At 48.6% G+C, this 13290-nt stretch overlaps 4 protein-coding genes across 5 annotated transcripts; 1 reads left to right on the top strand and 3 right to left on the bottom strand.

Annotated features, from left to right (window-relative positions):
• Positions 1–4203: 4203 nt before the first annotated feature.
• On the top strand, positions 4204–5147 carry FVEG_08188 (hypothetical protein; the record flags this gene model as incomplete). Its single annotated transcript, XM_018897036.1, has 2 exons — positions 4204–4477; positions 4534–5147. 2 exons carry the CDS (start codon positions 4204–4206, stop codon positions 5145–5147), a joined length of 888 nt encoding a protein of 295 aa, XP_018754595.1.
• FVEG_08187 (thioredoxin-like protein 4A) lies at positions 4893–6249 on the bottom strand. 2 transcript variants are annotated; one of them, XM_018897035.1, is made up of 3 exons: positions 6087–6249; positions 5486–6033; positions 4893–5423 (listed from the first exon to the last, which is right to left on the bottom strand). In XM_018897035.1, the coding sequence occupies exons 1-2, from the start codon at positions 6148–6150 to the stop codon at positions 5666–5668; spliced, it is 432 nt and encodes a 143-aa protein (XP_018754594.1). In that variant the 5' UTR covers positions 6151–6249; the 3' UTR covers positions 4893–5423; positions 5486–5665. The 2 variants fall into 2 exon arrangements, with proteins under 2 accessions (XP_018754594.1, XP_018754593.1); XM_018897034.1 differs by having other exon boundaries at positions 4893–6033.
• Positions 6250–6385: 136 nt separating this feature from the next.
• FVEG_08186 (hypothetical protein) lies at positions 6386–9713 on the bottom strand. Its single transcript, XM_018897033.1, has 2 exons — positions 8012–9713; positions 6386–7963 (listed from the first exon to the last, which is right to left on the bottom strand). Exons 1-2 carry the CDS (start codon positions 9569–9571, stop codon positions 6539–6541), a joined length of 2985 nt encoding a protein of 994 aa, XP_018754592.1. The 5' UTR covers positions 9572–9713; the 3' UTR covers positions 6386–6538.
• A 237-nt stretch (positions 9714–9950) lies between these two features.
• Positions 9951–12825, bottom strand: FVEG_08185 (hypothetical protein). The gene is made up of 4 exons (XM_018897032.1): positions 12762–12825; positions 12159–12673; positions 12037–12089; positions 9951–11975 (listed from the first exon to the last, which is right to left on the bottom strand). The coding sequence occupies exons 2-4, from the start codon at positions 12167–12169 to the stop codon at positions 10480–10482; spliced, it is 1560 nt and encodes a 519-aa protein (XP_018754591.1). The 5' UTR covers positions 12170–12673; positions 12762–12825; the 3' UTR covers positions 9951–10479.
• Between the last annotated feature and the right edge of the window lie 465 nt (positions 12826–13290).

The following is a 13290-nucleotide window of genomic DNA, read 5'->3' as shown; positions in this document are numbered from 1 at the left end:
AAAGGCGAAGGCGCGAGCCCCTGACCTAGGTGAAATGACCATCTACACTTCTCCGTGGCAACTACGTGCCGACAAAAGCCAGTGGTTCACTGAAGGCGTGCTGAGGGATACAACTAGAACTGGAATAGCGATAGCTCTAGGATTCTGGCACGTAAATACGACAAAGGGACTGGGGCGGTCTTGTTTCTGAGCCATGGACTACGTACGAGTAGTGTGTCAGTGCCAAGTGAGGTTATCTAGCGTTACTGGCACAGATATAGTGCTGGAAGCGGTAGCAGCAGGAGGGTCGTTCTAGGAGGTCGAGATTGGTGCGATATGGTCGGCTGAAATCTGCAAATGCGAAATGTTAGCTGATGAAATTAGTGATGCCTCAGAAGATCCACGATCTCAAAGGTCAGCCAACTCACCATTCCGGGTTCTACCAAGCTCCACTGGTAGGTGAACAGCAAGGTTATGAGTCGTCCGTCTTGTGGTACGCAGGGAGTTCCTAAAGCTGTGTAGGAACAAGCTGCTATGGATCCAAGTTACTCGATTTCATATAGTCCAACTAATTAAATGGACAGTCGAAGACTAAACAGTGACGACTGGGCCTTGAGTTACGAGAGAGAGACAGGAGTTTGCAGAGGTGGAACGGTCGATCATTTTTGTTGATGAAGAGGAAAGAATGGAGATCAGAGTGAGAGCTCAAAAGGTGATGGAAGCATAAACTACCTAATGAACGGGGTCGAAACATGATCAGCGAGACAAGCGGTCTTGTTCATAAGTGCCTGGGCCAGGGTGAAGATGATGGCAGGTGAAAAAGTGGAGGGCAAAGATTGGGCGTGCCCCGAGCGCAGTAAATTCATCATACAAGACCAACAGCCGTAGTAATGCCAGGTCCCCTCAACAGATTTGCAGCACAAAACCCAATACACGATGCACTCTCGAGCATCGTCGGTAGGCACATTACGTAGGGTAGTAGTAGTAGTAGTAGTAGTAGTAGTAGTAGTAGTAGTAGTAGTGAACATATGAACAAATAAAGTTGACAGGTCCACCCTCTCCGAACTGACTATGCCGTTCTTTGTCCTAGGGCAGATCTTGAACATGGGAGGACCCTGTAGTGTCGATCTTGACAGGGATGACAGTGGTTTTAGACTCGGCCGAGCCCTTAAGGTGACTGTTGTATTCATGCGTGTATGTACAGGAACATTCAAGAACATATCCCATCATTGGTGATGGCTTTGTTCCTCTGGCGGGCTGCTGTACCCCTGAGAGGAGAACCAATACTCGACTCAAACATTTATTCAGACCCGTCTGTATCACACATGGACAGTTCCTCATTCTCGAAATGCTGCTCTACCTTAGTATGGGTCTCAGTGGTAGCAAATTCATCAGTTTCGGTGTCGTATCTGCTTGCGGTGACTTCGTTGGCCCCGGCGTCAGCAACTTTTTCTTGTTCCCGCCTGGTACCTACCTACCTTGGGTAAGGTACCTATGTTCGCCCACTAGCTCCCAAACAAGCTAGGTAGTACCTAAGGTAGTCCTGCGAAGAGTTGCACCCCCATATTCCTACCGAAATACTGGCTTCAAGTATCTCTACACTGATCTGGAACTTATGAGTCTCAGGGTTTCTTTATTGTCTCATTCTTGCCTCGTCCCTGGCCTGACACTATTGATGTGGTCAAATGTTCATCACGCAATAACTGGTACTAGATACCTAGTATTCGACCTTCATTGCTTTCTCTGCCACAGAACTCTGCACAGCTCGGAAGACATAACAAGGAGATTCCTCAGTCAGGCTATCATATCTGCGACAGCCACTTTGGTCTCAGAGACACAGCAGACGCATGAGATAACCCTCACTTGCCCATATCTAGGAAGACGGAACCTCGAAACACACGCATCTCCTCGGCAACAACTAGTGTGAATATTCGCACATGCGACTCTCAGCTGTCTTTCCAACCTACGATGCTATCGTCTATTGGATCGAAAAACCAGGCATGTTTCACATAAATCGGACAATGGTCGCCTCAACTTTGCGACCCCTTGACTGACTTCTTTTCGGATACAAGATCTTACCTCGAGCTAGGACATAATCAAAAGGACTTTCACCAACCTTGACAACTCAAGGCATCCACTAGCTTCTTCTATTTGTGCCCTAAAAATCTACGGCATTGACTCTCGCGACCTCGAAACGCCAGCCATCGTCGAACTCAACGCTCTTCAGTTCTCATCCGCCAGGGAAGACTGATTAGTACAAGATACAGTTAACTCAAATAAAGCGACCTTAAATCTTTGCTACTAGGAAATCAGCCTTAACTGACACTTGAAGTTCACAATCATCGACCTTTTTTCCAGGATGCCAAACGGAACCGAAAGAAGAGAACTCAAGCCCCATGGGTCTGAGGCTCATCTCTGATGGCGACCAATGCTTGCTCTATGTCCAAGTAGGTTATAGAACTTTGGCTCGGTACGCAGGAGACGAGCCCTGGTCTTTCTTACCATCCTGCATTTACACAATATGAAGCGCGCACCTTTGCGCAGGACGAACCACAATGCTACGTTACAGTTAACCGGCTCTAGATGGTATATGTTAGGCTGATACTAATGGCAATCTGTTTCTTTCAGCTGCCATTAACTCACTTGGCAGAGTCTCTTGTACGGTGGTCTCTCTATCCTCATGTTCAGGTTTTGCGACAACAGACACACCACTTCTACCCACTCAATCTTTCCAATAACTCATGATGGGCATCTCTGATCCGCAGTTCAACTGGATACGCAATGGTGGAAAGCTGGCACAAAGCCGATAACGTGAAGCAAGTGAACCTTGATGTAAGTCTCTTCACAGGCCCTGGCAGTTATTCATGGGTGGACAAGTGGAACAATGGCCAACAAAGATTGCAATGCTAGGACTCAGTGTATTATCCTTGTGATTTTACCCTAGCTCTCATTAACAACCCACTTAGCTTACAAATAAGATGCTAACTCCCTTGTCACTAACCCCTATCTTTATAAATTTTGTATACCAATACACCCAGCCGCAATGCAAAGACGAAGACTCAATGCGTGCCACCAGATCTAACTGCCAATATCCAAAGAGATGGCCGTCTAAAAGTGCTGTCAACGATCGAATGCAAATGCCGTGTTCTACAACAGCCGTGAAGCAGCACGACGAGCTCGGGGTGAAAAAGGCTGAGCTGTGACTGAATCAGTGTGCTTCAAATGAATATCGACATACAAAAGACAGGATAAACTTATCATACGACAAGTTAATACGATGATAATTTCTGACAGTTGAGGAAACCTCAAATGTTAGTCAAAGAGCCATATGAGCTGAACCATCAACAAAGGTTTTGACATTCCTAAACTTCCTTAGCTGTGCGGTAAGCATGTTGTCTGAGGGCTCCCTGGCTAACAACTGATTAGGACACTGAATCTTGATTCTTCATATGCTCATAGCACTCAAAAGCCGTCACAATCAAGTTGTCGCCGCCACATCCGCACTAACAGCGTTGCATAGCTGTAGATCACCGTCTCGTTCCACTTTCAGGACTTTGATCAGACTGGCAGCTTTTTCATTTACTCCAATTGCATAATCACATACTTATGTCACTCGGACTGAAGTTTCGAGTAATTCTGCATTGAGAATCGGTGTCGCCATTATCAGCCGGCCTATTAGTGTGAAATGCTCAAGTGAACTTGAGCTTAAAGGGATGGCCACTTTCTCCATAGACTATATATATGGTCGATATCACTCTAAAGAGTCATCGAGCATACTCTCCAATCTCAACCCGAGTCAGAAATGGAAGCATCAGCCGCAGAACAACTCAAACCCATTATCAAACCCTTCAAATCAATCCCCCAAGACCTCGAGACAATCACAAAGTACTTCGACAGCTTTGGAGATTGTAAAGTGTTGCTTATAGGCGATGCTTCGCATGGCACGTCCGAGTTCTACTCGGTTCGGGCAGAAATTACAAAGCATATGATACAAAACCATGGTTTCAATATCGTTACTGTTGAGGCGGACTGGCCTGGCGCGGAATCTTACAGTATAGACTCAGATGGCAAAGGAGAAGGAAGAGAGAGCCAGTGTTCTTGAAATTTCCTACTTGGACGTGGCGAAACATTGAAGCTCGCGACTTTGTGGAATGGTTGCGGTCTTACAACTCTGACCTCGAAGAAGAAGGGGCAGCATGATTCTACGGCCTAGATCTCTACTCAATGGGCACTTCGATGAAGGCAGCGGTTGACTATCTAGATACTGTTGACAAGGATATGGCACAAGTCGCCAAGGGGTGGTACAGCAAACTGATGCATTGGGCAGATGATCCTCAGGAATATGGCCTAGAGTATCTGGCAACTTCCTTTCAGGGGTATGAGAAAGACATTGTCGCGATGCTAAAGGACATTCTAAGTAATCGCATTGAATACTCTGCAGCACTTGACGATGGTACGGAGTTCCATAGTGGAGAGCAGAATGCCAGAGTTGTCAAATGTAAGCAAGCTAGCCCCTGACAAGAACCCGTTGGAAGAAAACTGACACATCTCTAGATGCCGAACAATACTATAAAGCCATGTGTCGCGGGCGAGACGAGACATGGAATCTTCGAGACACCCATATGTTTGAATCTCTTACGAGACTTTTGGAACATCGCGGCAGTGATTCCAAAGCCATTGTCTGGGCACATAACAGCCACGTCGGTGATGCCCGGGCTACCAGCATGGGATGGTCAAGAGAAGAACTCAACACTGGGCAGCTCTGCAAGGAGAGGTCTGGAGTCCAAGCTGTCAGTATTGGCACAGGCACAAATACCGGCACGGTGGCTGCAGCCCAGGACTGGGACGGCAACATGAACATTATGGAGCTTCAGCCAGGGCTCCCGGGCAGCTACGAGGAACTTACGCATGTCGCGGGCATTGATAACATTGTTCTTGATCTTCGTAAAGGCAAATGCGATGAGAAGCTACCAAAAACACTCAACGAGAAGAGGCTGGAAAGGCTTATCGGTGTGCTGTATAGGCCTGAGATGGCGAAGGCTTCGCATTACCTATATGCCGTCTTGCCAGAGCAGTTTGATGGCTTCATCTGGTTTGACAAGTCGAAACACTTGGGGACGTTTGAGGTTCGTCAGCCCAAGTCACCTCGGAAGTACCACAGAACATGACCGTTTGGTTTATAGGCCGTTGCTAGCATATGCAGTACTTCAAGTCAGTCTGATGGTTTCTTGCTTCACTCAATATTCCCCAGTAGGGGCCCGTGATTCTATGATATTGACAACGCGATCTGTCATGACTCAAGCACGATGAGCAGCCTACGAGTCTCACTTGGTTGAATGGCACAGCTACGCGTGGTTAGTAGTCCTACCTCTTAGTTTGCCTCTGACAATATGCTCTCCAGATCATAAGCCAGGCTGCACTGTTCCCACGGCAAACTTGTATATCTTAACAGACTGTGTCAGAGAAGCGGTTCAAACTGGTTCAAATACGCATCGAGGAATCTCACCATTTGGTCCATAGAACGTTGGCCTTGACGAATTGGATCGTATCGTAGTCTCATTATCGATCGACTCGGAAGCCCAATATCCCTACCTTCCTCCAGCGTTCATAAACGTATTAGCACCTCAAAAGCAAGTCCAACTCCAGTCCACGCCCAAATCTCAAATCCTGATGGCCGTTTCCACGGCTAGTACCTGTGTCGGGTAGAATAATCCTTGGGACTGACGACCAAACCACGTCCCTTCTTGGCACCTCGATACACCGTTTCGAAAATGTCAATGAGCTCTTGCTTATCCTCAAGAACCCACTTGATCTTGTTGTTGTCACCAGTTCCCAGATCAATCATCATGTGCTTGTTTCGGAAGAAGAACATGAGGGAGCACGGGTCGTACAGCTCGTACATCTGGTTGAAGTCGGGAACCTGGTCGATATCGCAGAGATAAATCACGGCGAAGTTGCGCACCTTGTCGGCGATCTTGTACAGTACTTCGTCCTGGCGCATACAATCGGGATCCCAATCGCGGCCGAAGCGAATGACGACGAGACGATCTTCCTCTAAGAGGTTGTTAGTAGATGCCAGGTAGCAAGATTTGGGGGATTGTATTTACCTGAGAGAATGGCTTGGTCCACATGCCAGCCGGTGTTGAGATGGGGAAGTACGACGGAGCCCATGATGAGTGTACGAAAGCGCAAAAGATTCGTAAGTATGTGGTTACACGACGACTACCTGAGTGAGTAGTTGGTGATAATACGATTGAATTTGGTGTTGTTTTGGAAAAGGAAAGAAACTATGATGAAAGGCGGCGGGATCCATGTCATGAGGTGGGCGGTGTGGGGTCATGCGCTAGCCTTATTTGGCATCAGGTGAACAAACCCTCACCTTGGCCGAACATCAACCTAGTATAAGGTCTAAAAGCATATATTTGAGCAGTCTTTAACTATGCAGTGAAGGACTGTGAGGCAAGCCATGAAATTCGTTATGTAAATCTCCACAAAAATCCTTCTCTGAACCATCTCCATATATATATCTCGCTTACTGTTGAGCCCATGGGACTCCTTATCACTTATCAAACTCATCAATGACACTCTTCGGTTTGAAATACTTCCCCAAAGGCTCAAACTTGAGATGGCCAAGTCCAAAAGCCTCGGGACCCCCAATCTTTATCCCTCTCTCAGTTCCAGTCCACCTGTCACTTGCTGCTATCCCCAATACCACAACAAGCAGCCCATAGCGATATTCAGGTGTCCCAACTGCCTCTCCGTTCTGTGCATCAATTACACAGACTAAATCAGGCACAATAGCCAGGATATCCTCCTGATGCTCCTCCTTCCGATCAGAATGAACTCTCAGGGCAGCGATATTTTCGTTCTTGAAGGGAATCTTGACAACCCCCTTGAACTGTTCAGAGATATCCCCTGAAGCCACATGTTCATCGCGAACATCAGCCCCTTCAATGAGACACTCGCCATAAACATGCCCGTTTCTCAAGGTTCGCTCCACGCCAATAATTTTGCCTTTCCAAAGAATCTTGCCGGCTCCTGGGCCGCCACACTCTTCGATGATCGTTTCAGCGACATTGTCGACGCGGTTCTCTTTCCGTGCCCGAGCTACGGCGCGACCTATCCTCCAGGACTGTGACAGCGTATGTTCGACAGCCCAGCGTTTTGTCTCTTCTCCTGTGACAGGTGCATCTGCGGTGCCAACTTGAGAGCCCATCTCACTCAAGGCAGAGCGGATGATCCGCTCGACAGCTTCATCGGAGGATGCTCTGGGCATGACGAGCACGTTGCCGTTACCGTCGCTCACGGCGATGGGTGACCATATGGTGTCCCTCTCCTTGAAAACAACAGGTGTTGTTTGCCATTTCGTGGGATACGCTCGCCCCATCCAGTCTCCGTCAACTGTAGGGATATCCATCTGATCACTTGACCCAAGCAACAACCCGCTCAGTCCGTTGGCGCCTCCGACTTCAACAGATATCATGTGAGTAGCGGAAGTATTGCACATCTTGTACAATTCTTGTTGAGCTTCGAGTAGCTCATCACCAGCTAGCTTCTCGATCGCAACGGTAGGACTCCCTGCTCCGCCACCACAGCCAACGCGTGCATCGTCTGGAAGGTCTTTAGGATTCACAACTCGGATTATCGCGCCGTTGCGTAACTGAGTTCGTAGTCGTGTCATCAGACCGTAGGGGCTCCCGCCCCCTCCAGTGCCAAGAATATAGCAACCGGTTGCAATCCATGATACATCCCTTTCAGAAACATACCATGTTCGGTTTCTCACATCGGGACGGTATGAAAGGATATCAAGGTCTTCATCTTGTTGTGTATTATGCTTTCGTTCTGTGTTCTTAGTGTTCTTCTCATCGTGTCCCATATTTTGGTGGTCTCCCTGCTCGGCATGAGATTCAGGGGCAACCACTTCTTTCGAGAAATCGAAGTCTCCAGTCGCCCGGACAATAAACCGAGTTTTGTTTTCAATATACTGTCACATCGTTAGGAATCTCTAGAGCATCACATATCAGTTGCCTACCTGAAGCGGGAAAACCTCCTTTTCGACAACTTTGACAGTCGATCTTAGAGCTCCAGCCTCAACAGTCTTTTGAACGGCAGCCCGACTAACCTCATCGAGGCACTCATTTGTCGAATTGGATACTGTCGACTGAACTGTATCCACAACCGCACTCACTCTTGCTATCGCAGCGCCAATAGCATTGGCAACCTGTGACCACTGTGGTTTGATAACCTTGCTCGCGCCCTTGAGCTCATCGGGAGCAATGACAGCTCCACCTCCTACCAGAATAACCGGTATGTCTTTGGGTGAAGTCTTCATGGTGTCGATAATCTTTTCTAGCTTGTGTTTAATTGTCAAGCTAACCTTTGTGAGCTGGTACTCGGAAAGAGCGTCTTTCATGAGGGCTGGATCGCCGATCTTCAGGTCTGGATTTGCTAGGACAGTGCAATCGGTTGCTGTAAGAACATTTCCTCCAAATACAACTGCTTCCTCCGGGAGTTTATATCCCACGCTATCTGGCCCAACAGAGACACTACTGTCTATCCGTACAATAGAGCCTCCGCCTAGACCGATACTCTTGATATCGGGACAAGAAAAGTTCATCCTCACGCCCGAAAGGTCGCTATAAGCTGCCTGTTGACGAGGAAAGCCGTTCCCCAGTAGAATTCCGACATCAGATGTGGTCCCTCCAATATCAACAACCATCATGGCTTCATCCAGGACGCCTTGCACAAGGAAAGCAGCTCCTCTCATACTGTTGGTAGGGCCGCTTGAGAAAGTTCGGATCGGTAAACGAGCCGCAAGTTCACCAGACAGGACAGTGCCATCATTTTGGGTGATAAACACTGCACAACCCAGGCCTAGTCTCTTGACTGGTTCGTGAAACGATCGAATGGTCTTTCGGGCAAAAGGCAGAATGGAGGCGTTGAGAATAGCTGCGTTTTCTCTTTCGAGAAAGCCAAGATTAGCGACCTCCTTGGAACACACAACGTCACAGCCGGGTATCTCAGCCCTGATGATATCTGCCGCTCGCTCTTCTTGTCGTTCTACTGTGTCGATAGGACTGAAAATACCAATGACAACCACACTATTAATCCCTTTTTGTTTGGTAATTGAGCACTGCGTTTTGATCTCGTCTTGATCAATATCGGATATCAAACGACCATCAACTTCCAGTCCGCCGTCTAACAGGGCATGGTGACCCAGGATAAGCTCTCTCATGTCATCAGGCCAGTCAACACATGGCAAGTTATGCTTCGAGAAGGGTCCGCAGAGACGAATCACAGCAACCCGTGACAGTCTCGCGGCATCTCTCTCAACAACAGCATTAACAAATTGAGTCGTTCCTATAGTCACGCTTGCGACTTCATGAGGGCGGATGGAACTAGAGCCGAGCATCGTAGTGAGTGCATTGTCGATACCGACGCTTGGGTTCGCCGTTGTCGGCTCTTTGTGCCATGCGATGATTCCACGATCAGGTCCTGAGCTCAAGAGGGGATCAATAAGGACACCGTCTGTGTTAGTCCCGCCAACGTCGATGCCAATTCGAAGACGCCGCGATGCCATGGTCGTGCTCATGGTGGATAGTTATGCCCACTCGTGGTGTCGTTTGTTGATATCACAGTGTTGGCAGCTTGGTATGCTCCGGATAACTTGTTAGACAACTGTCGCAATGTGAACAAGTTTTATGATAGAGAAACAAGATCATGTCACACAACAGTTTGACCCGATGCCAGCGATTGAGCTCCGCACGAGACAGCTTGGTTACTATTGGTCTCGCGTGGGGTGCTTTCGTCGAAGGATTCGGTGAATCAAATGTTGGAGCTTCAGAACAAAGATAAGATCCTTATCAATCAGTAGAATCCCTAGGATCAAGTGCATCGAAAGTTTTGACCAGAATCAGCCACGACAACAAGTTCGACTATACTACCTAGATTAGAAATTTTGAGGCATATGGCCCAAATGATTTATCCTAGCATTGCCTGTCATATTAATGACGGATCTTTCACCACAGTTAACAAAATTTGAGATATTTAAAGGTAAATGGAAACGTGAATTCTTATTCATACAATGATTACCATCCATCCTATGACAATGCGAGGCATCGAGCTGCAGTATAACCACAACTGACTATCCCCAACGATCACCTATCCACATCTCGCCCTTGAGTAATAAGCAAAGCTATCATAGTATACTAAGGCTTGTATGCTGTTTCTGCGTTCCTCCCAGAGATATTCCAGCTGAGGAGTACAGAAAGAAGAAAATCAATAATAAAAAGTTCGCCTCTCGTAGAAAGGATCATGGAATCTTGCGTATTTCTCACGACGCCTTTAACGCCAAATCTGTGTGTACCATCCCGGTGCGTCGCTCCGCATGAAGCTCAGGCCAGAAGTTGGTAAAAAATAACGAGTCTCATGCAATCATTGCCCCTATGCCAGTCCCCGTGCTTTCGTCTATTGCAAAATACAATGTCCATTGTTTAGTGCTTAAATCTCGATTGTCTTCATCGATTCGTCCACCACCTCGGGTTTCTTGCCATTCGCCTTGGGAGATGGTTCTTCTTCCACCTTGAGGAGGTCGGATTCCACTCGGGGAATGCTGGTTGTCACTTTCGGAAGTTTGCTGTCCTGGCTTTGCCGGGGACTTTCAACCTCTACAAGCTTCTCAGGCTGAATATATGCGTCGGCCAGCTCTGGAATTGTTGTCTCCTCTGTGACTTTACTCAAAGGTGTCGCCTTCCCGTATCCTGCGCCTGGCCGGGGGCTGGCCAAAGGAGATGATCCACTGAGTCGTTGCATAGATCGGCCCCGGGGCTCACCATTCTCACCACCACTACCATAAGGCGAAGAAGAACGCGAGCCAAGAGGAGAATTAGGCTTGGGCCCCATTGACCTTCGGTTTGAAGCTGCCCTTCTTCCGTATTTCTGATCCATTCTCCACCGCAGGATGCTGAAGTACGATGGCTCAACTCTTGTCTCTTTGAACTCTCGGAGCTTCAATTCGTTGGTTTCCTCATCCACATACCACTTGCCACTGTTGAGATCATCCGCGACAACAGCCAGGAACGCAGCCCAGGAGCGCGCGACAACGTATTTAGTATCGTAGTCACGACCAAACAGAATGATCTGACCCCACTGGCCACCAGGGCCAGGAGCCAGATCGACAGCCAAGTTGTTGCCACCCCAGTCGCGGACGAGGGGGATCCATGAGCTATGAGCATATGCCTTTTGAACAGCATTGGGGGGCACGCAGTCCTGGCGAGAGAGCAGATCTTGTCTCCAAGGACCGGGGCTGCCGCCAGCTGCGGCGCCTTGCTTAGAGGAGGAAGCCTCATTGCTACCGCCGAAAGCCTTGGAAGGGGTAGAGGGCTTGTTGATAGATGTTTCGAGCAAATACTGGTGATTGACGGTCCTCCAGTTATCCCATTCCTGGACGATCTCTTCGCAGTCCAGCAACATGTGGCTAAAAATAATTCCGGTGGGCATTCCTCCTCGTTCTTGACCATCGTGAACCATAAGCGAGTCGCGGACGTCTTGAGGAAGAGAGCAGTCAAGCTGATGCTCCAGGTCGTTCAGGTCATTGTTGGTAGCACCTTCACATAGCTGGTCGTAGAGCTCTGGATAGTTTTCATCTGCCCAGGCGTCTATACGCCTCCAGGAATGGGCAACTGGCGGGGCAGGGGGGAGGCCGTCGGCAAAGTTTTGCATTGGGACATCGCCGGGGCTCTGCACCTCGAAGCCATCGCCCTGGCTGGCGTTTCGCGCGCTCATTGATCTCAGGCCAGGTGAATAGGGGGCGCTTGTTGGAGCGAAAGTAGAGCCGTCGGGTTGGAGAGGAGAAGCCCGGCCGGTTTCGTCGGAGTAGGGAGATGAGACATCGTTTCGAGAATCGGAGGCTGTTGCTACGCCAGTCATAATACCACCTCGACCATTCTGTAGGGGGACATGTCGACCGGTTCGATATGGGGAGTCAAATGAAGAATCTGCAAGTTGTTCAGTATGTGGCTTTTGAAGTGTTGCGCTCGGGTATCAGGGGTCGCATACGTCTGTCATAACTAGTCATAGTATGCCAGAAAGACCTGATGGTCGCACCGAAACTATCAAAGTAAAGTGTCAGCGGCAGGCGAAGGCAGTAAGCGATTTCGAACGAGGGTGTCAAGACATACGTGTTTGCCATTGTGGCGGCAGTAGGGGCTTAAAACCCGAAGAACGGCGAAAAAGGGTGAACGAGCGTTGGTTGCTAGGGGTTTGGTTGCGACGGGAAGACAAGGTGAAGAGCCACAATGAAAGTGCCTGAGCCTGGTCTAGCGATTAAAGTAGAGCGGTGTGATAAAGCAAAAGGAGAGAGTGAGCGAGCGAGAAAGATTTGCGAGAGAGCGACGAATGGAGTTTGTTGATGAATGGATGATGATGTAGGGTTTGAGGTGAAGATTGATGCAGCCGAAAAGTCCCAAAAGCCCGAGTTGGTTTGTCCAATCCAATCTAATCCAGGGGAACCTGACGAGCCAAATGGGAGAAATGGAGCTACAGGAGGAGAAAGGTGAGGTGGCTGCTGGCTGGTGGTCTACTCCGCTCAGACGCGTGGGGTCTTCTCTTTCTTTTTACTCCCACTGTCGTGTAAGGCCCTTAGAAGTGGATGCGCCAGGGGAATGGGATGGATAGGCGAGGTAATTATAGTAATCTTGGTAACTTGTGAGTTTCTAGTTACAATCTCGAAGCATGAAATACCCAGGCACCTAGACAGGTGCTGGTGAGGGGGGATACCTTACTAGAATGGGAGGTCGGCACTGGAAAAAAGGACACTGAGATGGATGATGGAATGAAACAGGTTGGTAATGGGATAGATGCAATGAAAGGGCTGGCACATGAGGAGAGAAGATGAGAAAAGAGGTTGGCCTCTTTGTTTTGTTGTTGATTGATTGTTTAAAACGACCAATAGACAGACGGGCTTTGATGTCTCTCATTTGGAGCCAGGCTAGCCATGCTAGCCAGCGTCTCCGCAGTGCCTCAGTGCACTTCTGGCACTGCAGTCCGGCACTCGAACAGTGGAGTGTGGCGGAAGTGATAAGGGGCACAGATGATGCTACTGTTGCATTGAGGTCACTGACACTGAGTGGCTGCTTCGGCTTCAGATTGACAAAGGGCTACATAAAAGTTGGCAGCAGAGGGGAAAGGGAACTAATAGGAGATGCTCCGCGATAAGATGCAGCCAATCGTCACCTAATTAACTACCTTAATAACCTCTTATCCGTACATATTATGGATGATATCCGTACTTTTCCATCAATAAAACCCAAT

The sequence above is a fragment of the Fusarium verticillioides genome, chromosome 3 (genome assembly GCF_000149555.1).
Source record: "Fusarium verticillioides 7600 chromosome 3, whole genome shotgun sequence".
NCBI classification, from domain to species: domain Eukaryota; kingdom Fungi; phylum Ascomycota; class Sordariomycetes; order Hypocreales; family Nectriaceae; genus Fusarium; species Fusarium verticillioides.
Note: the sequence above shows the minus strand (reverse complement) of the source record. Positions and strands in the feature narration are given on the sequence as shown.

Excerpts from the sequence above, each read along its gene's own strand:
- FVEG_08187 (XM_018897034.1), bottom strand. The coding sequence starts at position 6,150 with ATGGGCTCCGTCGTACTTCCCCATCTCAACACCGGCTGGCATGTGGAC. Across the intron at positions 6,034-6,086 it reads GGACCAAGCCATTCTCTCAG|AGGAAGATCGTCTCGTCGTC; the intron begins GTAAATACAATC and ends ACAACCTCTTAG.
- FVEG_08186 (XM_018897033.1), bottom strand. The coding sequence starts at position 9,571 with ATGAGCACGACCATGGCATCGCGGCGTCTTCGAATTGGCATCGACGTT. Across the intron at positions 7,964-8,011 it reads AGGAGGTTTTCCCGCTTCAG|TATATTGAAAACAAAACTCG; the intron begins GTAGGCAACTGA and ends ACGATGTGACAG.
- FVEG_08185 (XM_018897032.1), bottom strand. Across the intron at positions 11,976-12,036 it reads TATGACTAGTTATGACAGAC|ATTCTTCATTTGACTCCCCA; the intron begins GTATGCGACCCC and ends AACAACTTGCAG.